The following is a 24361-nucleotide window of genomic DNA, read 5'->3' on the forward strand; positions in this document are numbered from 1 at the left end:
GCTATTACTTATAGGATACTGTAAAAAAAATATTTAATTCTTGATAATTTGCGATGATAAAGCGCCATCTATTATGACTTCTAATCTTGCGATTATTCTTTGAAGCGTCTTCGAATCTGTTTGATTCTTGGAATCGTCAAGAGATGGCATAGTTTTGCACACTAGCGCACAGGATACATGCGATAGCTATTATATTTTTAATATGTTTTATATTGTTTGAATGAAATATTTCATATTTTGTAAGAAACACAATTAACCACTAGCAAAGTCTACTGGTTCCGAGTGTATCGTTTTAGTTTAATAAAAGTGCACTATGTATTCTACCAAAACTCTTCCATTACTCACTCCGTCCATTCTAAATTCCATTGAATGTAGAAAATGAATTCACTTCTATTTAGAGTCTCTAAATTCAGAATTAATCTCTCTCAGCTTAACTATTTGAGCAATTTTATGTTAGCGTTATTAACTTAATAAAGAAAAAATCCTGAATTTATAAGAAATTGCCATTTTCTGATTTACTTATTTGTTTTTTTTTTATTTCTTACAAACAAATATAAACGTGAGAGCGTGCTTTGGAAGAGGCATGTGTCCAATAGTAGATAGAATTAAATAAGCTGTTAATGATGAAAAATAAACATAGAGCCGTTGAAATAGTTAAAGAAAAAATATTTTTTTGAAGCTTAAAAAATATTTAAGCCCTTTTTATTCCTGAAATTTATTGTCCGATTTAATGTCCGATTATGGGGTCTGGAAAACAAAGTAGGAGGGCCTATCTCTTATGGGATTACAGCAGAAAAAAACCGTAATAAATAAATTTTATTTTGGTAGCCATTTATTTTAGTACTTTCTTTCAAGTATAACAAATATTAGTATCATAACGCCATTTTAGAGATAGGTACTTGTTTAAAGGTAGTAAGGTAGTAAACCGTAATACTTACTTTTAATACAGTCTTCTCTAGCTGTCCTCTGCATGGCTACTTAGATGGCTGACAGTGCTTGACAAACATTGTTCCATGCTTAAAAAAAAACAAAGTCAACTATAACTGACGTTTGACAATTGCCTTTAATATTTCATTCGTAACGATTTAATTCCCAAAGAAAAATGACTTCGATTCTACGAAGAGCTGCTATTTCTTTCTTAAAAACAAATGCGCGTGCTTCTTCGCATGCTGCTACTGCTGGCGGGCATGGAGGTAAAGTATATTTTATGGATTTTCCAAAAACTTATGTAATCAGATAACCTGTTTTTCTTATCACAGTTCCTGCAAAGTTATGTGATTTACTTTATGAAAATCCTGCATATAAATATTAAAGGGGTCCTTCAAGCTTAAACTATGTGTATGCTTCTTAAGTTTTTTAGTTCTATAACATCGCTTTTCTACCGTTCCTCAAACTGAAGTCCGTCATAGAAACCCTGTATCTGCATAATATGAAATACCTAATTGGATTAATTAGGTATGGAAATAATAAACTCAAAGGAAAACTGATGTGATGATGTGATTCAGTTTTGATTCAAAAATCCATCATACAGTACGAGTATAATATTGATACAAAAAATGACATATCCTGATTTTAGGGGTAGGAAGGCCTATACACATATAAATTGAGACTTACACTACAGTAATTAAGACAAGTGGTGGCACACTGTTAACTTTGGGCCTCACAAACCACTTCACTGTTTTATGAGCCAGGTGCCATTGCAGACAAAAAAAAAAGGATTTATCTATGTCTTAAAAATCAAATTATTAGGACACAAGAATAAAATAACCAGATAAATGCACAGTCAATTAGTTATCCTATCATCAATATTATCATGTTTTATTAGATTCCACCACAGAAATGAAACTACCCCTTTACTCTCTCATTCTTTTCTTTAACTTGTGTCCACTAATGTTGAGGTCTTTTAATATGCATTACATTTCTTTAGTTTTCTTGTCTTTCGCATCCAGTCCTTACCAGCTATTGACCAGGTTGTCGCTTCATCTGCCCGTGTTACGATGTCCAGTACAAGGTCTCCACTCCAGTAATTTTGTGCCCTTCCAAATGTCAGTGCAATACCATATGTGGCCGGCCTACTTCCAAATTCTAATGAAACTGCCAATTCTCAGAAAAAAGTTCTCATATAGTCAACTGACAACTTAATTCTAAATAATTACAACAAGTGCTGTTTCAGAATTATTTAAATATTGATTTGCTGTTGATCCATACATCTATTGTTCTTTTATTATCATTCTTCTTCAATCCTGATCCATCACAATTTTGTGCATCTTCATGCAAGTGCACAATTTTGTGCAAAATATGTATCTCTACATATTCAATGAATGCTGAAGAATGTTAAATTTAGTGCTGTTTCTTTTCTTAATTTATAACTTTATCAAAGTAGTTTATCAATTGGATCAATATTAATTTGTAAACAACATTTAAAATCCTTCATAATCTAGTGCAAGTAATTTGACAAAATATAAACTTTAGTTTTAGATTATTCATTAGAAATACACCATATTATTATCTCAATAGATTAATATAGATTCAAAAATAACAATATGTTTGTTGGTCACAGGTGGCTACATATTATGGAAAAGGATGTCCTTCTTCGTGGCATTCCCAGCTATTGCTCTCGGAATGCTAAATGCCTACTTAGCTCACCAAGAGGAACACCATGAACGTCCGCCATTTGTTCCTTATGAATACATGCGCATTCGTACAAAGGTAAATAAATTTTTTTTCTTCAAATATGGCTGTGCCGTGTGGACTAAGAATATTGAACTTTTTGTTCATCTTATTGTTACTATAATTAAACAGAAAGAAAGGTAATCTATACTAATATTATAAAGAGGAAAGATTTGTTTGTTTGTTTGTTTGTTTCGAGGCTACTTATTTTTCATTTTTTTTTTTATTTTTTTTTTTTGGTTTCATGTTTGTTTTAATGTTTCCGAAGCGAAGCGAGGGCGGGTCGCTAGTAGCTTTATAAAGCAAAGAAATAATGAAACTAATACAGTAGAGCTTATTAGTGAATTTTGTTTTAATTTTCTTAAAACAATATTCAAAGTCAATGACTTCATTGAATGAAAAGAGAAAATAGGAAAATCTGCATTAAACATAAACAAAAAACAAATTCTTCGTTTCTGCTCAAAGCAATCTCTTCCAGGCAACAGTAATTAATAGATCTTTCATTAAAACTAGTATATTCTATGAATGTTTTACATTGTAATTTACCAAGGGATACATGGAAATATATTTATTTTTTACTACATATTAAGAATGTATATATTATACTAATAACCTTTTACGTTTTCAGCGTTTCCCATGGGGTGATGGACAGAAGTCCCTTTTCCACAACCCTCATGTGAATGCCCTTCCCAGCGGTTATGAAGATGACCACTAAATTACAATAATTTTGTTTTAGAAAGTTAGTCTGCAAAACATTCATATATTTTAAGTTATTAAAAGATTAAAAAAAAGCAATTTTTTTTTCTATGTTTTATTGGATTAAAATTTCACTTTGATAGTTACTTTATAAATAAAAATGTCACATTCTTTTTAAACATAACATGTAATTAAGATGAAGTAGTAATAAAATATGTGGGAAAATAAAAGTTGTGTCGATTTGATTTCAGTAGAACTGTGAGCGTGCAGGATCAATCATTTTGTTTCTGCCGCGAAATAGAAATGAGCTTAGTTTGAAAGGCAAGACGTAAGACTTCTTAATGAATACCGATAAAATTTCTAACATATGTCACAAATGGAATACATATTTCGTGTTATCACCTCATAATAACACTAATTTTGCTTCTCGCACAGTATCTGTTTCTTTCATTACATAATATTTGTTTATAATTCTTTCGGCTGTATGGGCTATATTACCTTTACCCTCAATGCATGAATTAAGAAATTGCAAAAACCTCAAAATGAATGCAAATTTGTAAATTTCACCTCAAATGAAGGCGCCTTTAATATTTTATAGCAATCAATAAACGTATTAAATCCTAGCAATTAATCAAATAAATAAGTGGCTAATTGTTTCAAAATGTCATCTGTAAAAGAATTCTGTAAGACTTGGTGGGCCGAAGTTTACAACAGAATTATTGGTGCTGTTGTCTTCTTGGATGATGCTAGTTCCGAATGTCTTCATTGGGATGGGGGCCTTTTCAACCTGCTGGAAGGAGGTGCTGTTGCAGTTAAAAGTTTATCTCCATTTGAGGTTAATTTAAACCTATGTACAATATGTTTTTATTTTTAATGACTAGTCTTTTGTTTATGATTTAATTAACCAGCAATTTAGCTGTATGTACTTCTGGAATTTTTTACATCCATGGTTGACGATGACTACTAACCATCAAACCTTCCAAGGCAAACATTATTGTATCCACCTGAGAGGATCTTAGTCATAAGTATATAACAACTATAAGTGAAGAAGATAACATTGAAAATGTAGTTTTCTTTCCTACCTAAGGTGATAGATAGCCTTGAGAAGCTATTTCAGCACAACTTTAACTAGTAGGTGAGCTCACGGTGCTCAAACCTGACGACGTTGCTAACACGAACCCTAGTAAGAGCAATGCTTAGCAGAATCTACAACCAGATCAGAAACGCAACCCATTGAGTAGATCCGGCGAGAAACTCAGCGGGCTGTGTCTGTGGGTAAATTTACTCATTGAGCCCTTCGACGCAAGCGACGGGATCGACGAGAATGATGACTGGGAAAATGTTGACGTAACTAGGATGCTATATGAAATTTATATCTATTTAGTTGTTAAAAATTATTTAAAGTAAATCTAGTTCAGATGAATACACTAATGATTATTAGTACAATTATTAATGGATTGATGACTTGTCCAATGTGTGCTTAAATGTGTGAACAGTTAAAATTTAATAATGTTTAACAATTAATTAAACAAATATCATTATATTATTTACATTAAATTTAAAAATGCAGGAAAATTTTGAATTTTTCTGCACTTTTGGAATTTAAAACCTGATTTGGTTCCATTTATGATTGACTAAAATTTGGATTCACAGTGTGCGACAAAAGATCAAAGGAAAGGAGTATTCATAACCCAGACTACTTCCACACAACTACGTACAATACAAGACATTATCAAACACAGTGATTTCTCACATTGTACACTGATATCATGTGTCAGTTTGGATGTTGTATACTTGGAGCTCCATGAAGGTAAAGATGTGAGTGATGTCATCACTGCTGGAAGAGGGCCTGCAGAGGCTACTAAGATGCTGGAGGATATGATGGTTCAGTGGATAGGAAGAAGTGTGAGTAGCCTTTTATTCTGGATTATTTAAATGAACTACTAAGACTTTGTATGTATTTGAACATTTTTCATTTGCTCGGATTATTATTAGCCATGCTAACATGTTGAATAAAACCTATCAATGTGTTTGACTGTATAGAAAAATGAGTTGACAAAAAACAAAATGGACCTATCTGTGCTTTTGCCTATTTATACATAGATTCGTACCCACAGTTGCATAAATGTTTTGTTTTTATTTTTATTATAATTGAAATCTCAAAATATTAAGTGTAATAAAATCACTTTTACAGCCATGTGCCGTCCAAGTAGTGCACATACCGATCTTCACAATTTCTCCAACAAATGTAGTATTTCTGACTCCACCATTTCATGCCATGTTCCCTCTCTATGATGGTAGACTGACACCGGAGACAACTTCAGTAGATCTATATACTTTAAAGAGTGAGGAAAGATCTCAGATAAGAAGATTAGCCAGTTGTCTTAATAGCATGTTTGAATCGATGAACTTGAAAGAGGATGTCTATTACATGGGAACCTATAGTTCTTTATTAGCTGGTGTTCTAGAAAATTCACCTGTTTGTCTATCGAGGAGAAAGGTATTTATGAGATTTTACTGTGTTCATATGTATTTTATTGATTTATTACAATATATATTATGTTCTTTATTACTTAGATGGGTGGACGAAGTCACAGCTCACCTGATGTTAAGTGGTTACTGGAGCCCATAGACATCTACAATGTGAATGCGCCACCCACCTTGAGATATAAGTTCTAAGTTCTAAGGGAGGTGGTACCTACCCGTGCGGGCTCACAAGAGGTCCTACCACCAGTAATAATAATGATCTTAATAAATGTATAAATAATGTTATTTCAGATGACCAACATTCTTTTTGATATTGAATAAAAAAACAGTACAATTGCTTTATTCCAGAATTGCACGAATCCTGCGTCATTAATAATAGTGGACCGAACCTTAGATCTCTGCAGTGTGACAAGTCATTCTATGGAATCTGTTCTGGACAAAGTGTTGGCAGTTTTACCAAAGTTCCCAGGGCATTCGAATGAAGTTGCCGTTGATATGTCTCCGCTTTGTGAAGCTAATGTGTAAGAATAAACTAAAATCTCAATATATACAAATAAATTAGGATATCCAGCACTGTGATTGGTTAGAAATACCTGCCGCCATCTTAAGTCAAATATTTTGCTTTATATGAAATTTATATCACATATAAATGTTTAGATTTTATTTAGTAATTGTGATGCAAGACTAAACATATCTTAGGTGGATAATTAGTAAAAAGGATGCACAGTGCACCTTGAGAATAACTTTTAGATGAGGTGACAAGCAAAATGTCATGCTTATGCAATGTCATGTTACAATGAGTGAGTGAATAAGAGAAAGATTATTATCGAAAATAAGATGTGATGTAGACAAGCAGACATAAATTGTAGTTAGCAGTAATACTTTTAGTATTCTTTTGCTCTAAATAGACAGAGGAGATCATGGCAAACTGTCTATTATATGATGCTGGAGCTTGCAGACATCATAATGAGAGTCCTACCTTGAAACATGGGGTTCAAGTTTCATTGTCTAGCATAAACATTGTTCAAAACGGAGATCTTGTTTGCTCGTTTTTCAGCACGGACAGCGATACCTGCGAGTTTAGTTTGTGGCCCTTAATATGTGCTAATGTGTGCTCCTGTAGTACATTTAATCTTAGTTGATGATGACTTTGTTTTTTTTTTTATTGCTTAGATGTGTGGACGAGCTCACAGCCCACCTAGTGTTAAGTGGTTACTGGAGCCCATAGACATCTACAACGTAAATGCGCCACCCACCTTGAGATATAAGTTCTAAGGTTTCAGTATAGTTACAACGACTGCCCCACCCTTCGAACCGAAACACATTACTGCTTCACGGCGGAAATAGCCGGGGTGGTGGTACCTACCCGTGCGCACTCCCAAGAGGTCCTACCACCAGTGAAAAAACAAACAATAATTGTATATCAGTATTACTATTAACATTGGAACCTCTGGGTCTGCGGAGGGACTTTGGATGCCTCTGTATTTTGTACCGTGTGTTCTATGGGGAGTGCTCTGAGGAATTTTTTGAGATGATCCCCTCATATCCTTTTTATCATCGCACCTCCCGTCATCGGAGCAGAGTTCATCCATATTATCTGGAACCGCTGCGTTCATCGACAGTGCGTTTCCAAAGGGTTTTTTTGCCAAATACCATCCGGCTATGGAATGAGCTCTGCTCCACGGTGTTTCCCGAGCGCTATAACAGTTCCTTCTTCAAAAGAGGCTTGTGGAGAGTATTAAGCGGTTGGCAGTAGCTTGACTCTGCCCCTGGCATTGCTGAAGTCCATAGGCGACGGTACCCACTCACCATCAGGTGGGACGTAAGCACGTATTACTACGATGGGCAATAAAAAAAAACATTAATATGGATAATCCAAAGTACATTATTAAATGTTACGTATATTAAATGACAATAAATGTGTTTTTATACCATCGATATATTATTTTAGAATCACCCATCCAGATGACCTACAACTAAGCCCGGGCTGTCTCTACCACGCGAACGATGATATATGCACACAAACCTTTGAACACATGCTAAACAAGTCTCAAAAGGAAGTGATGTTTGATTTATACAATAAATTGTCAAAGTTGGACGTACAGCGGTCACCGAGTCCCAAGACTCTGCTCAGGGTTACTCCACAGAGCGTCGACAAGATCGTTACGGCGGCTAAAGGTAATTTTCATTTTATAGGTTAGGGTAAACAAAGAAAACGTGTTAAAAAATAATAGTTTAAAAAACTAACAAAATACGCTTTTATAGAAAATCCAACTAAAAAAGAGAAAATTAATTTTAATAAATTTGAATTAAAAATAGTGTAAGAAAAAATGATTTTATTGTAAAAAAGCGTATTTTGTTAGTTTTTTTAAACTATTATTTATTTTTCATTTTTTAGTTGAATAATATTTTTTTTTAATTTTTTGTTTATCAATATTTTTTTAGTATTGAATTATCATCGGTCCTTAATAAGTATACCAAATTTCGAGTTAATCCGACGTTTTGAAGGGGGTCAAAATCATGTTCAAAGATTCCGTTACAGACATAAATACTGAAGTCTGAAGCTAATAAAAGCATATTAAAAATTATAAAACTCATTACAGGGAATTATGACGTAATAAGTAATCATCTAGGCATACTACAGCTGGCATTAGCCGTCGTACAAACGTTGAAGTCGCCGAGACGAGCTCAATTGGAACTCCTGGCGAGCTTAGAGAAACAGGTCCTTCAGAATTTGGGTGCCAGCCGAGACTCCACTAGTGTTTTGCAACAGGTGCGTTATTAGTACTTACTTCAAACGGGCAGCTGAGTTGATGGTTTTCCAGGTGCCATAAGGTTCGCAGAGCATATATACCACACTATAAAGCTCATAATTTTAGCTTAAAGATTCAATAATAACAATTTAAGTAGGTCTACAAATAATGACTGTTTAGTAATTTTTTACAAACCTGTACTACAGTATAGTTTTGTAAACTGAAAAGGAAACTATTCAGTACTAGTAGATAAGTTAAGTGTTAACCGATTTTTGGTAGCTATTGTGAATAAAAATCATTAACTAAAAGAATTCTGGGAACAGACACAAATAAGTTTTGAAAGTTTTTATTTATTTTACCTTCTTTCAAACTATTTTCAGATGAGTACATTAATAAAATCCCGTAAAGAACGCAATTTGCCTTTGGATAATCTGCTCGCGTTAATCATTCACATATACTCTCTCGGCGGTACTGAAGTCACATTCTCAAAAACTCATGAACAGGATCTAATTGAGGCTCTCAGTGTTGCCATGTTCGAAGATCACAAAAGCTTATTTCCTCAAGTTGAAGGGCATATAGTAACACCGGAGGAATGTGATGAGATTTCTCAAAAAACATTGAAGCGACTAAAGGAAATAGCATTGATGAGGAAAAATTTGCAGAAGTATGTTTTTTTTAATATTCTTTCAATATGCAAACATTTGTTTAATAGTTGTTTTTTTTTCACTCATTGTATTAGAAGAAAATCTTCTGGGTCAGTTTCTACAAAATAAAGCAGGCACATATTAAATCTTAATAAAAAAAAAACAATGCATTTAGATTTGTTAAGCAAACCCATAGATGTGTCTCTTCAAACTGTAATGCATGAAAATTTCCGACAGAAATGGAAATGTTAATAATTAAAACTACTTTCGAGGTTTACTTAACCTTTACTAGCGACCCGCCCTCGCTTTGCTTCGGAAACTGTAATTTATTATTGATTTCTCCACTATTTAATGGATGTTATTATACATATAAATCTTCCTCTTCAATCACTTTATTTATTAAAAACCGCATCAAAATCCGTTGCGTAGTTTGAAAGATTTAAGCATACATAGGAATATAGGGACAGAGAAAGCGACTTTGTTTTATACTATGTAGTGATCAGAAAGTATGAAGTGTTACCTATTCATCCGACCTCATCATATAGTTAACGACTTGTATTCTAAATACAATTACGTTTTTAAATACACAGATACAACTCGTTAATAAAGACAAGCGAGACAGGAATTGGGCACGAATACCGCGGCTTGTTACTGCAGCTAGTCGATGACCTCGTGGATACGGATAGACCAGAACTAACTGACCTGCGACACAGAAATGAGGGTATCAAAGATTTGCTGAGAAGCGGCTTGAAGTGAGTATTGTAGTTTTAATGTATATGGGGCTCTCGTGTAAAGTGTAACAAAAATCATTGGAATAACAATTACAGTAAAAGCTTTTAATTTGAATACAGAAACCGTGAATATGGAATGGTAATACGGCTCACAAGTCATTTCGGATCCTCCCGATTCACTATCGCTGCTTTTAGGTATCACAAGCACCGGTCACCGTTCTCGTCGAACCCGTCGCTTGCGATGAAGGGCAATTTCTTCTCAGTGTCTTCTCAGTGGGTCGCGATTACGCTAAATTCTGCGACGCCCTGCTCTTGCTAGGGCTAGTGTTATCAGTGTCCTCTGGTTAGAGCCCCGTGAGCTCACCTACTCGTTCGGTGAATCTATTATGACGCCTCGACGTCACTAAAATAGGTAGGAAAAAGACGGGCTCTTACCAAAAGACGGAATCTCATGTGGCCGCATTTAAAAGTATACAATATACTCTAGGCATAATTGTATTAAGGTCTATTTTACTTTTTTACTAGAACTACTTTTTTATTATTATTATAACGAGACATTTTCGTATTAGGGACATTAGGGTTAATTTTGTTGGAAATTAGATGTATTATCACATCCCAAAAGGAATACGTCGAATTACAAGTCACCCTTTATACATAAATATATTGTGTTTTAAAAAACGAAGACAAGTATTCGTGATATGTAACCTAACATGACAAAAGTAAACTTAATTATCTTTTTACATAAGTAAATTAAGTATTAGAAAGGTGTAGATGAATAATCTTCACGGCTTGCCTAGTTGTTGGTAGTGACAGGATGTCCATAGAGACAACACGCTCCCCACTTTGAGATGTAAAGTCTGAATTCAAGTCAAGGGTGGTGGCGCTTTTACGTTGTAGATGTCTATGGGTTTCAGTAACCAGGTGGGCTGTGAGCTCGTTCACCATCTAATCAATAAAAAAAAATGTATTGTCGTTGTACGGCTGTTCCGCCTTTTAGTCACCAATTAATAGAACAAACGGCGGTAGAATATAATCAAGAAGATCGTCATAAAATTTAATATTATATTTAATTGGTTTCAGCATCCTGACAAGCAAGAAATCTCGCACTTTGAAACATCCACTCGAGAGTCCCACTGTGATTTTGTTCGTGATCGGAGGCGTGACCGCCGAGGAATGCAAGCGTCTGCACCGCAGCGTCATCACGAGCGGCGTCGACAACGCCGTGCTCATCGGGGCCACTAAGTTCGTGACGCCGGTCGAAGCTATGAAAGATGTTTTGCTTTTATAGCAGCTACTTACTTAAATGTTGATCCATTAACGGTGCTTTTAGGCACCACAAGCACCGGTCACCGTCCTCGTCGAACCCGTCGCTTGCGACGAAGGGCTCGACGAGCGAATTAACCCACACACAGCTCACTGAGTTTCTCGCCGGATCTTCTCAGTGGGTCGCGTTTCCGATCAGGTGGTAGATTCTGCGAAGCACTGCTCTTGCTAGGGTCAGTGTTACCAACACTCCGGTTTGAGCCCCGTGAGCTCACCTACTAGTTAAGGTTACGCTGATATAGCCTCTCAAGGCTATCAGCTTAGGTAGGGAAAAAAAACTTAAATGTTGTTAACAGCGACATCTACCGTCGAATAGAATAATTTTTACGAAATTATTTGAAACTATTTGCTTTAGCCGAGTGTGATCACAAAGCTTACCTGTTTTTTTTTTAAATTGCTTAGATTGGTGTATGAGCTCACAGCCCACCTGGTGTTAAGTGGTTAGTGGATCCTATAGACATCTACAACGTAAATGCGCCACCCACCTTGAGATATAAGTTCTAAGGTCTCGGTATAGTAACAACGGCTTTCAAACTGAAACGCATTACTGCTTCACGGCAGAAATAGGCAGGGTGGTGGTACCTACTCGTGCGGACTCACAAGAGGTCCTACCACCAGTTAACGCAAGTTATAATTTTGGGGTTTGATTTTTATTACACGATGTTATTCCTTCACCGTGGAAGTCAATCGTGAACATTTGTTGAGTACGTATTTCATTACAAAAATGGTACCCGCCTGCGGGATTCGAACACCGGTGCATCGCTCGATACTAATGCACCGGATGTCTTATCCTTTAGGTCACGACGGCTTAAAATTAATGTTAATTAATTATAGGAGAGCGATAGAGAATATTTGCTCCTAGTTTAACTTGTTTATAAATCTAGATGCATGGGCGATGTTATAGTCCATATGATGTTTTATTGCCCTTGTAGACAGATGAACATTCGGTCTATGGCGTGCTATTACCATCCCTCGTGTCCGCCAATAATGCCAGGGGCATAACCAAATCGCTGCTTACCGCCGAGTACTCTTAAAACTAGGTTCGAAGAAAAACATGTCACAGCACTCGGGTAACACCAAGTTCATTTCGAAGTTCAGACGGTGTGTTGTAGAAAAGATTTCTAGAAACCCACTGTGGGTGAGCGCAGTGGCTGTAGGTAGTATGAGTGAACTCTGATTTGATCATAGGCGGTTTTTTTTTACCACAGCTAATAGATATCATAACGTGTACCATGAGCTTAACGGCTATCCTTTTAAATCGGAATCTATCATTGTTTTGTGACAGAACTAGACAGGATGATGGCAATTATCCGTGTAGACTTAACATACACATGAGTCGTCTATTATCAAAGGTGGCAATCTGTGCATTTGGACAAAAAAAAAATATTGATATGTCAATACAGATTGATTTGAATATAATCGTCTCCTTCAAAAGATACGGTTCAAAACCTGCATTAAATAAAGGATAATAGTTAACCTGTTATTTATCTAAGATGTCGTTCCGAAGAGTTTTGTGACTGCCAATGGAATACAAAGTCAATAATTCGTTTTTCTGATTTACCAATCATTGTCCAAAAGTCAGATTGCCGGCTTTGATAATAGTCGACTCACATGTCTTTTTTATTGTGTTACGCACATTTCCTCAATTGTTTTTTTATTTTTCGTGCATATTAATTTGGAAAAGGATATGAATATGAATGGCTTTGTTTCACGAAAATTAAATTATATTTAAAAGCCTTCGTTAAGATTTTTCAAGTTACGTTTTTAAACTCGTACTACTTTAGGGATTTTGATGATATTCGCCATGGATATAGTTTGAATTCTGGGAAAGAAGGCGTAAGGTTCACTCCACTCCTGAGTACAGGCCAGCAGAGTTTCGCAGAGTCTACCACCGGATCGGAATCGCGACCCACTGATGAGATTCGGTGAGAAAATAACTGGGATAGCGTTTATGGAATTTGCATTTAAATAAAGACGTTAGTAATATTAACGCTGTGGATTTTTTTAAATATTTTCCATTATATAACTAGTGGTTTATTTTTATACTATAATGTAGATAATATTATGCGTACGTCTGTTCACTTCAAAATAGATTTTGAAAGTAATTTGCACTAATAATTAACATATAGATATATATAATTTAATAGTCGTATAAAAAAGACGGTGGCTAAATTTTTATTATGTTGTATATAATTTAAACCTTTCAAATTTTGCGAATTTATAGTTTAGAAGAAGTAAGTAATTTATTATACGCTTTGTGAATATTAGCTTCATCTATAATAATGATAATATGTGTAGCTTAAATTTCGATTACATTTCCATATTGGATGTTGCAAATTGTACCTTGTTTACAATAAGGTTTCATTAAATATATTGACCCAAAAATTATTGAGGTGGAAAACTCAAAAAATACTACATAATTAGTCGTATTATTTTTTAATTATTTGTCACTGTTTAGTTTGTTTAGATTAGATACAAATGATTTGTATTAGAAAATTGCGTAGGTTTTTTTTTTTTTCTTTTTCTTGGATGGTTGGACGAGCTCACAGCCCACCTGGTGTTAAGTGGTTACTGGAGCCCATAGACATTTACAACGTAAATGTGCCACCCATATAGTTACAACGGCTGCCCCGCCCTTTATACCGAAACGCATTACTGCTTCACGGCAGAAATAGGTACGTAAGTGCAACTCAAAATTTTCGTAATACTTACTAGACGAAATTGTTAGAATTAGGCTAAACACGCCGTGACTAGTCAATAAGTTAAGAATTTATAATATATATATATATGTATATCGAAAATGTTGCAATGCAATTACAATGCAAGACAAATTGTAATTAGTGATGTATGAACTCGATGTTATGTATGTTAATTTTGTTCAGAAATAATAAAGTGCATAAATATTCAAGAACTTTTATTTTTTTTACTACAAAAATCGTTTTAATTTTCGTTATACTAAAAAAAAAACATTAGACTGGTTGTTTATAGGATTATGACGAATGCAGACGAAAATTAGATAACTCGATCGCTTTGGCAGATCCCATACATATTACAAAAAACAGACTAGCTTAATTGTAATAGAACAATACTGAATTAATTTCAATCCATTCAAAACTATAGTCCACAAACATCACTCATTAAATACTGCATACAATCAAATTTCAAATCACGAAATAACTTTTTTATTATCTACAGTTATTTAGTTACGTTGTTAAAAATTAATTATGCAAGCTATAGTGATGTAGACAACGTAATTTGAATCTACTTGATTATAGAAATAATTTTATATATAGAAGTATATATATATACTGTGCGTTTTAGTAAATAAAATCATTTAACAAACGAATTTATACAAACAACATTTATAATTATTTAAATTAAATAACGTTATAAAAGTCTAACAATAGTCTATAACACAGTTCCATTACTCCCTTATTATCACGAGTTACAATCAGTTCTATACCTTTCTTCGACATAATCTTTTTTTAAGTTCCAATAATTAATATAAGCGTAATTTAACCGTTAAAGAAATTCACGATAGAGCATCGTAATATTTATTTAAATGATTACTAACTATTAATTACTGTAAAAAATAATGAAGCAATTTTGTATTATGAGTGAAACCGCCGCGCCGGTTTTCTAAAAATAGATGTACATTTTTATTGTTTTTATTTTAATTTAATGATTTTTCTTATTCACTCTACTATATAATTACAGAGCCCAAAATAGACGATGTAAATTCCACTAAAAGTTTGATATTCAATGTATTTTTATTTTATACATACTTATGTAGAAACATGAAATGATTTAATGATTTGTGTAAAATGATATAACAGGCATTTATTGAACAAAATTATACACTATAAAAAATGAAATGTTTGTGATTGAAGTATAATTTAGCAAATGATATCTAAAATTTTAATTCTAGTAGTAATTAAAACACCTAAAATCGACCATTTCATGTTCCATATTTTTTTAATATTAAGGGTTAACTACTAAATTTAATGAATAATTATTGAAAAGTATCAACGTAGAATGTTACATATCGCAGATACCTAAATACGTTTTTTTGTCGTATGACACTAACGAAAATGGGCAGATATGCCCAAAGTATGTATGTAATTGGATCTTCTATTTAGCTAGGTTTTTATATTTTTTATAGTTTATAGTTTTACTCGTTTATAGTTTTTATAGCTAGTCAAATATATATTAACAAACAAAAATACTTTTGAATTCCTTAAACTAAACACTTAAAATATTGAATTATAGCAGCATGAGTGCCAAATCAAAAAATATAAACGCAACATTAATCAAATAATAGTTTGACAAAGATCTACTCATAATAGCTCATTTAATAGATTAAATTAAGTGTATAATCTATGGCTCAACTCATACATACATCATCCTGCTTGCATCAAACGTCATGCATGCATCAAACGTCAAAACGATTTGACATTTACACTTATTTATTTTTCTTGTTAAATGAAGAAACAGAATTGTAATATAGAGTTACGCGGTCGTTGTGACACGATTTTTTTTTTAAATCACAATTTATAAAGTCATTAAATATTAGAATTATAAATACTTCGTTCAGTCCATACCGGCGACGTCCCCTCCTTTCCTGAAGTCAGCGTTTGCGTAAATCCCCGTTTTGTTTCTAAAGAGGGCACATATCACTGACCCCCTATCTCTGTAACGAATCATGCCGTGACCTTTCTCCCTTAGTCCTTTCACTACGTCCTGTGAAACGATTTCAAAAGTACCTTTAGTTAAGGAAGAAAGGTTATTTTTTGGTTATGTCTTACGGTAAAACTGTATTTTAAGTTGCATTAAATTATTTGGCATGGCAAGTAAAGTAGAGTGCAGCAGGACTAGCGTATACATTTTGTATTACATCAAGCAAACTGCTCCAAATAACATTATCGTTAGGTACTGATGGTAGGACCTCTTGTGAGTCTGCACGGGTAGGTACCACCACCCTGCCTATTTCTGCCGTGAAGCAGTAATGCGTTTCGGTTTGAAGGGTGGGGCAGCCGTTGTAACTGTACTGAGACCTTAGAACTTATATCTCAAGGTGGGTGGCGCATTTACGTTGTAGATGTCTATGGGCTCCAGTAACCACTTAATACCAGGTGGGCTGTGAGCTTGTCCATCTATCTAAGCAATAAAAAAAATCTATTCAATAAATCTCAATCTTAAGTTCATCAGCCTTGCGCGACAATGAAAATTGTTACTTATTACAAATTTTGAAAATCGTGATTGGGAGTCGAAAATAAACAGAACTAATTTGTAAAAAAATAAATAAGAAAATTACAATAGAAGAAAACACAAAAAAAAATATTTTACACAAAACAATAATTCTGTAGAAGTGTTAAAATTATATTTGGAATTCAATAGATTTAATAATTTTCATTTTGAATATCATTAAAAAAATTCAATTATTAACAGCCTGTTGTATTATTATATATATGTAATATTGTCTTCAATACACAAAGACACAAAGCAGAAGGAAACGGGAAGTAGGAAAAGTGACAAGTAATTTCAAGGGTGTTTTTAATTCGTAAGTAGTTTACAAGGTAAGTAATACATTACCTCAATAATTCCGTACTCATATTCGATGTTCATAGGAAACAATTGGTGGTGTATTCGGGGGCTATCCACGGCTTCTTTAATTGTCTGACCGAACCATAGCTTGCCCATTGTCACCTAAAATCGTTTACGTCTAGATTAATCTCGATTACAATCTACGACCACTGCTCGACGTGCGCTGACTGATGTTCAACTTACATAAAAAATATTAGAATTTGTCGATTGGTTCTGTGGTGATTTGAAACGCTAAATGTTCTTAATATATTATCATTGAAATAGTGAACGAATGATTTTTTATTATTTCATTATCCTTATCTTGATTGGTTGTGATGTTTGCCTAATTCTTATTTACATTTTTTGCCGTAAACTAATTATACTGGAGCGTAGATTAATTATTATTATTTTCCTAAGGCAATTGAATATTCTTCCTGACTTTTCGTACAGAGTTAGAAGTATTCAGGTTTATTTCAGGACTCTCTATATGTTTAGACTGTTATGCCTAATTAAAAAAAAAATTGCTAAGCTCTACTCACCAAAGCAATACCCGTTGTGATTTTGGTTCCTCCGGAGGCACCGATCACCATCTTCGCATTTCCATTCTTATCTACAATAATGCTTGGACTCATTGAAGACAACGGCCTTTTGCCTGGCGCTATAAAGTTAGCGGGCGAAGGCTTTAAGCCGAAATAATTAATGATTCCAGGTGATGAGAAGTCGTCCATTACGTTGTTCATCACGATACCGGTGTTGAGGGTCGAAAAACCAGCACCGTAGCTGAAAGAATAAACCAACGTATACATATATATGTGGGGAGTGTTATTTTTATTACCTTTGTTCAGTTTTTTTTTAAATATTTATTTTGTTTAAGCCTGTTGCAGTGGCAACATTTTATTAGATTCAGAAAGAGATAGCAGTTTAAGGTTAGAGAGGGTAGGAAGAAAAAAAAAGTTTTAGAAAGACGTGTACGAAGTAATTGTGTAGTAAAATAAAGAATTTCGATATATTCATCCGCTTTTATTCATGAACCTTCCCAAATATATTATAGGTATAATTACAAAGATGGCGAGGTATTGCTATGCTACACACTTTGGTTGTTTTTGGGTTGGTAGTTGATTAAATTTTTAATAATTGTAAAACTGATTTCAGATTTTGTGGCTTATGTCTGTATGGTTCTGCACCACGTTATCATGGTGCAATAATGGTATAAAATACACCAGTTACGGCTGGCTCAGTGGTTTAGAAGGCCCGAAAAAATCATTGCAACCAAGGCGATCGCGTCATGCAAGACTGTGACCAAGCATGGTAAGTTTTAATGCTGCTGTCAATATTTTCCGGAAATTTTGCAATTTTACAAGGTTGTAAGAACAACGAAATAACTATGATGGTTTTTTTTCACGCTTTTTTTACAATAAAATATATTTTTTTACATTATTTTCAATTTAAATTTATTAAAATTGATTTTCTATTTTTTAGTTGAATTTTATAGCGTATTTTTTTAGTTTTTTTAAGCTATTATTTATTTTTAATTTTTTACTTGATTTTAAATTTTTTCAATATTTTTTTTCCAATATTTTTTTTAATACTGAATTGTCATCGTTCTGGATAGATCTACAAAGTTTGAATGGAATCTGGCCGTTTAAAGTGGGTCAAAATCGCGTCTAAAGAAGTCAGTTACAAACATACATACAGGTGAAGCTAATATAAAGCGTGTAAAAATAAACTCACTAAAAGTTGATGGAACTGGTTACGGAAACAGCGTCCCCATTTGTCCCTATGATAGATATGTGAGCGGTCCCAGAATCAGGAGGATTATAATCTTCAGCTCCGTACGTTGCAGTATCGTTACTTGTCGATGAATCGTTGATTTTCATACGGATATCCGCACCATACTCCGGCTTCGTAACGTTATTTATCAACTAGAAAACGAATAAATTCAAATTTTTATATCGTACCTCCTAAAAGTGCTTGTGGTAGTAACCATGTCAAATCTGAATTTCAGCAACAATTAGTCTGTTATTTTTTTGTTATTGGATAAATTAGCTCACGGCCTATGACCTATTGACACTAGGTCAATTGAAGCGTCTATAGGCGCCAGCTGATCAACATGCATTCATCTACCAACTTAGGACGTGAAGTCGAAACCCCAATTGAATAGTTAGACGTATGTATTGTCAATGGCTATTCTTGTTAAAATGTGGTCATTTTTATTGGTAATATTAAATAATATTAACACTGAATTACCTCTTTCAAATCCAAAAACTCCATATCGCCCAATTTAGTGCGGGTCGCGTACGCGTATTTAAATGATTCTATTATTCTATGATAAGTGAGTATCATGTTTTCAGTGCTATTGATGCTGGCCGCATTGAAGCCGTACCCACTCAAGATGTTAAGTATATTCACGAGAATAAGCCCACTGCTGGGCGGCGGTGGGGTGTAGAGAGTATCACCGTTGCCCAGAGGCACTGTCATGGGCTCTGTTATTTTAGCTCTGAAAAAAAATTTAAATTATTGATCAGTTTTTCCTCTGATAAGTGGATGAGTTCATAGAACGCATGACGTTGTGGATATCGGAGCGCAGAGAAATCATAAGCCGGGTATTTCCCTTTCAAGATTTGAATTTTAATGCAATTGAGATTTCGATTTCATGCTTAAGGCGGGTGGTGGTATTCACATGGGATCCGGTAATCCAGTAATACTGGGTCCCCCTGGTCTCAAAAAAGGAAAAATATTTAATGTGGCATCGATGGTTATGCTATCTGAATTTTCAATAAAATCCGTGTAATGTTTTCCGAGTTTATTGAGTCCAAGACAGATAATATCTGTGGTCCAAAAGGACAGATATAAAGCTGGAGAAGTTTTGATTTAAATTCCATCGTTCGCTGTATCATTCGCAGAATAAAATTAAATTGTCGCAAATTGTAATTAGTTCAGTTCCGGTTCCATTTTTATTTTAGTAGATACACATGTTCCAACGTAGTGTGGACCGACTGCTTCTTTGCGTTGACTGCGTGGTAAATTTATTTTTAAAATCCTAATATAGCTAAACGGATAACTACGCTATAAATCTTTTCTGGCAAAGCGTTTCCATAAATAGCCTTTGGAAGCTTTCGACATTTTCATAACGGGTTCTAAAGTGTAGAATACCATTTAAGCAATATACCATATGTTAAAATATAGTCTTTAAACGTGGAATTTAAGAATAAATGAGGATAATTTTGAAAAATAAAATAAAAATTATATTGTTCATGACGAAATTCCCCCACTAGAGCAGGAAAATAATGAAAATATCACATATTTTAAAAATTACGTGTCTCTGTTTTCTCTTTCGCAACAGGATGTACATATTTTGTTTTTTTTTATTATTAAATTGTGTTACTGTACTATACTGTAAAACGTGTTTGCTGGATTTCTGGGAATAGTTAAAAATTATTTGTTTACGTAAAATCACAAAGTTTTTAATCCTTACACGAAATAAATAATAAATGGTAAAAGCATAAGTAAAAAAAATGTTTGCTTTAATAATTATCCAGAGAGTTTTATTTTATTTTTTTAGTGCTTAGGTGGATGGACGAGCTCACAGCCCACCTGGTGTTAAGTGGTTACTGGAGCCCATAGACATCCACAACGTAAATGCGCCACCCATAAGTTCTAAGTTCCAGTTTTAACAGAACAGCATCTGCCCTATCCTTCAAACCGAAACGCATTACTGCTTCACGCCAGAAATAGGCAGGGTGGTGGTACCTACCCGTGTGGACTCAAGACGTTATTCCACCAGTAAGGTAATCGAAATACGTCCGAAATAATGCAATAAAATTTAAAACGTAATAACGAAGACGCAAAGAAGAAATTATCGACCTTTTCATATCGGTTGGTAATATTCCACTACTAGTATGATTTATTGGGGTCGATTAAAACCTACTTATGTTGTCACTGTTTGTCGTCGTCTGCACACAATTTTTGTTTACGTTTTATCGCCATTTAAAAAAACAGCCAATTATTAAAACGTATTCGTAATGTGCTCTAATAAAACTTGATTAACGTTTTATTATTGATGGTAGGACGTCTTGCACGGAATATCTAGTGGACTCTGGGAAAGACGAATCCGATAATTTTTGTTAAGGTTTCATCGCCATTACAAAAAAACAATCAATTATTATACTTACTCGTAATGTGCCCTAGTAAAACTAGATTTACGTTTTACGTCTAGTGAGTCTGTACGGAATATTTAGTAGACTCTGGGAAAACGAATTTGAAGATATTGAGAAAGAATTTATTTTTGGGAGAATTAAAAGTCTGCTACTTTTTTACTGGCGGTAGGACCTCTTGTGAGTCCGCACGGGTAGGTACCACCATCCCGCCTATTTCTGCCGTGAAGCAGTAATGCGTTTCGGTTTGAAGGGTGGCGCAGCCGTTGTAACTATACTGAGTCCTTAGAACTTATATCTCAAGGTAAGTGACGCATTTACGTTGTAGACGTCTATGGGCTCCTGTAACCACTTAACACCAGGTGGGCTGTGAGCTCGTCCACCCATCTAAGCAATAAAAAAAACCATTAAAAACAAAAGAAAGCAAAGTTAGGCAATCCAGGCGCTTAGTAACAGAAATCGACGTAATTACTTCAGTGCGCCGCGTAGGGCACCGGTGACCTACACGGCAGTCAAAGGATTAAAACGCGAAATTAAGCCGTATAAGCAGTTTTAATTATGTCTACGATTCGTGAATTCAAAGAAAATATCATAAAGTTCTGGCTTTAAATGTGAAATGGAATTTTCATTGATAAAAAAAACGTTTTGCAATCTACTTAATATAAATAGTTAAATAGCATTTTGCCATCGAAATTAGGACTCTATAGTTGTTTTACTGCAATAGTTTAGGTGTGGTTCTTTGAATATCACGGAAGGTTAATTAAACATTCATCAAGGTTTTTTTTAAATAGACACAGCCCAGGCTTCTCGCCGGATCTGCTTAGTGAGTCGGGATTGCGATCCGTTTGTAAATTATGCGAAGCACTGTTCTTTGCAAGGGCTAGTGTAAGCAAATTCGCTCAGGTTGAACCCATCAGTACACCGATCTATCTGGGCGTAGCTGCAATAACCCCTTTGGCTACCAGCAAATAGAATGAATTGAGTTCGTCCTCTTTTCATAATTACTAGAGGTCCCGCAGTAGCGGAAATTCGACTATAATTAATTGGAATTGTAAGTTTGTACACTATTATGATTGTATTTTATACTTCTATAATCACAAATTTTGCCAAGACTACACTATAAAAAATATTAACAAAGACAAACAATATTTAATCTCAATCTGACAACAGACGTCAAGAACAAAAGTTTGACAATAAATAGTATGCATGCGTGTGTGCGTCAAATACATGGTATGTAGTGTGTGTAATGTTTTCTTTATTGATTTAATGTATCTTTCATGCATTATTTAAAAAAAATATTAGCATTGTGCACTTCTTCTCTATATTCTCTATAAGTGTGGAAAATTTCATACTCCTCCGTCCGCGCAATTTTCGTAAAAAGGCGTACAAAGTTTTTGCTTCACGTATTAATATATAGATAAAAAAAAAACATAATGTTATTAGAGTTTGCAGTTGTTAACGTTTACAAAAACAATTGTTCTAACATTGTATTAATGAGTAATCGTTTGTTTTTGAACAGTTGTATTCATTGCGTATTCATTGTTTGAAAACGTTATTATGATTTTATTGTGAAAATGAACTAGCATTGTTCCGGCAGTTTAATAGAATTATGATGAAATATGGAATAACATATCGTCATGTTTTACGTGCTCATGTAACATGCATGTAAATATATTTTTCATGTGTTTTACGTCATGTATTTTAACTATACTGAGACCTTAGCACTTATATCTCGAGGTGGGTGGCGCATTTACGTTGTAGATGTCTATGGGCTCCAGTAGCCACTTAATACCAGGTGGGCTGTGAGCTCGTCCACCCATCTAAGCAATAAAAAAAAATTTTTTTTTACATCGTATGTAGAATGAGTTTTCGGTCTACTTGCTCTTAGTGGTTACCGGAATTCATATACACGAATGAAAATATCAATGTCAATGGCCGCCTAACTTGAGGCACGAAATTGAAGGCTAAAATGAGTCTTGCCTGCTGTACTATCGCTAGAAAAACTAGGTTTTAGTATACCTATACAAGTCCGTAATTAAAATGATGCTTTCCGATGCTTTGGCTGTTTTAATGACATTATAAGTACCTATAGTATTCCTATGGTAACCATCTATCGTAATACTAAGATCGACATACTAAGGTTAAAAAAGTTATTAAATTGTATCAATGTTCTTATATAAACGGTAAGCTGTTTCTTTGACTTTATAGTTTGCTGATGAATGAAGTTTGTTAGCAATTGAACGCACTCATAACCTCAATGTAATATATAATATATACTTACAACAAAAAATATATTTTGTAAGCATTTCGGCGCAGTTCAATGACATTTCACTAAGCCGGTAGGTACCTACATTTGAGCAATTATTGTATTAGCGTTTAAATATTATTTGATGAATTTGGAAGTTTACTTCTAAATTACTTTATTTTCGGCGAATAGTAAACAGTACACAATCTTTTTACTTCATATATGTATGTATATATATTGGTGCGTAAGAATTTTAATAGAAATTACGCGTTTTTTTTAAATTTTCTTTAAAATTATTTAGAACATTACGTTATGCACTATGAAACACATTATATGGAAATACCCGGGAATGCATACGGGACATTTATTAAAATATTACATTAATATAACATGTACTGTAACGAGAGATAAAATTATTGTATAACTTTAAAATGGCAACTTTTTTATAAATCACTTCTTTTACTAATTAATTATTGCCATTGTCTGCTATTATTACCATGAGTCTGTATAAATGTGCACTGTGGGCCTAAATTACTATGGCGACCTGGCATTCCCCTTTGACTGCTTATTTTTTATGTACATTTATTAGGCAAAAAAGTACATACAGGCATAATTGACTCACATCACAAGTGGTCAAGAGGTCCTACCACTAGTAACAATAAATAACTAACAATAAATAACAATAAATAAATAAAATAAATACATATATGTAGCAAGAAGGCTTTATACATTCCAATTTACCGTGCTTACGAAAACATATAATATTTAAATGTTATATGCAGACAATAATCACACAAATAAAACAGGTTAATAAAAACTTCTTATCGCAGTAGATTTCGTTACATTTAATTACTTTATTATTTGAAAACAAATTGAAATAAATATTTATAAAATGTCCGCGCGTTTAATGTTTTGATAACGTGTTTATGTAAACGTTATCATAGCAGTATTTTGTTATTTTTCATATCACATTTTTTGTTGTTTACAAAGTAAATGCGATCAATCATTAAAGTTTAAGATTAGCTTTGCATGATTATTATTGTTTTTTTTTTGCGTTGTATTTTATTTTATGTAA

General features: G+C 33.9%; 3 protein-coding genes across 6 annotated transcripts in view; 2 read left to right on the forward strand and 1 right to left on the reverse strand.

Moving 5' to 3' along the window:
- The first annotated feature begins 1034 nt into the window (after window positions 1–1034).
- LOC114251312 (cytochrome c oxidase subunit 6A1, mitochondrial) lies at window positions 1035–3596 on the forward strand. Its single transcript, XM_028185527.2, has 3 exons — window positions 1035–1193; window positions 2561–2709; window positions 3299–3596. Exons 1-3 carry the CDS (start codon window positions 1103–1105, stop codon window positions 3383–3385), a joined length of 327 nt encoding a protein of 108 aa, XP_028041328.2. The 5' UTR covers window positions 1035–1102; the 3' UTR covers window positions 3386–3596.
- Window positions 3597–3899: 303 nt separating this feature from the next.
- Window positions 3900–14215, forward strand: LOC114251310 (sec1 family domain-containing protein 2). Its single transcript, XM_089729524.1, has 9 exons — window positions 3900–4201; window positions 5020–5271; window positions 5561–5866; window positions 6202–6374; window positions 7805–8031; window positions 8457–8626; window positions 8987–9270; window positions 9841–10002; window positions 11062–14215. The coding sequence occupies exons 1-9, from the start codon at window positions 4028–4030 to the stop codon at window positions 11267–11269; spliced, it is 1956 nt and encodes a 651-aa protein (XP_089585650.1). The 5' UTR covers window positions 3900–4027; the 3' UTR covers window positions 11270–14215.
- A 1335-nt stretch (window positions 14216–15550) lies between these two features.
- The window catches only part of LOC114251326 (glutathione hydrolase 1 proenzyme), a 58103-nt gene continuing 49292 nt past the window's right edge, over window positions 15551–24361 (reverse strand). For all 4 annotated transcript variants that reach the window (XM_028185547.2, XM_028185545.2, XM_028185546.2 and 1 more), the window contains 5 exons: window positions 19135–19384; window positions 18619–18809; window positions 17427–17667; window positions 16897–17010; window positions 15551–16044 (listed from right to left, as the gene is read on the reverse strand). In XM_028185547.2, coding sequence (XP_028041348.2) covers window positions 15895–16044; window positions 16897–17010; window positions 17427–17667; window positions 18619–18809; window positions 19135–19384 — 946 coding nt within the window. In that variant the 3' untranslated portion in view covers window positions 15551–15894. The remainder of the gene's footprint in view (window positions 16045–16896; window positions 17011–17426; window positions 17668–18618; window positions 18810–19134; window positions 19385–24361) is intronic.

The sequence above is a fragment of the Bombyx mandarina genome, chromosome 08 (assembly GCF_030267445.1).
Source record: "Bombyx mandarina strain Sakado chromosome 08, ASM3026744v2".
Taxonomy (NCBI): domain Eukaryota; kingdom Metazoa; phylum Arthropoda; class Insecta; order Lepidoptera; family Bombycidae; genus Bombyx; species Bombyx mandarina.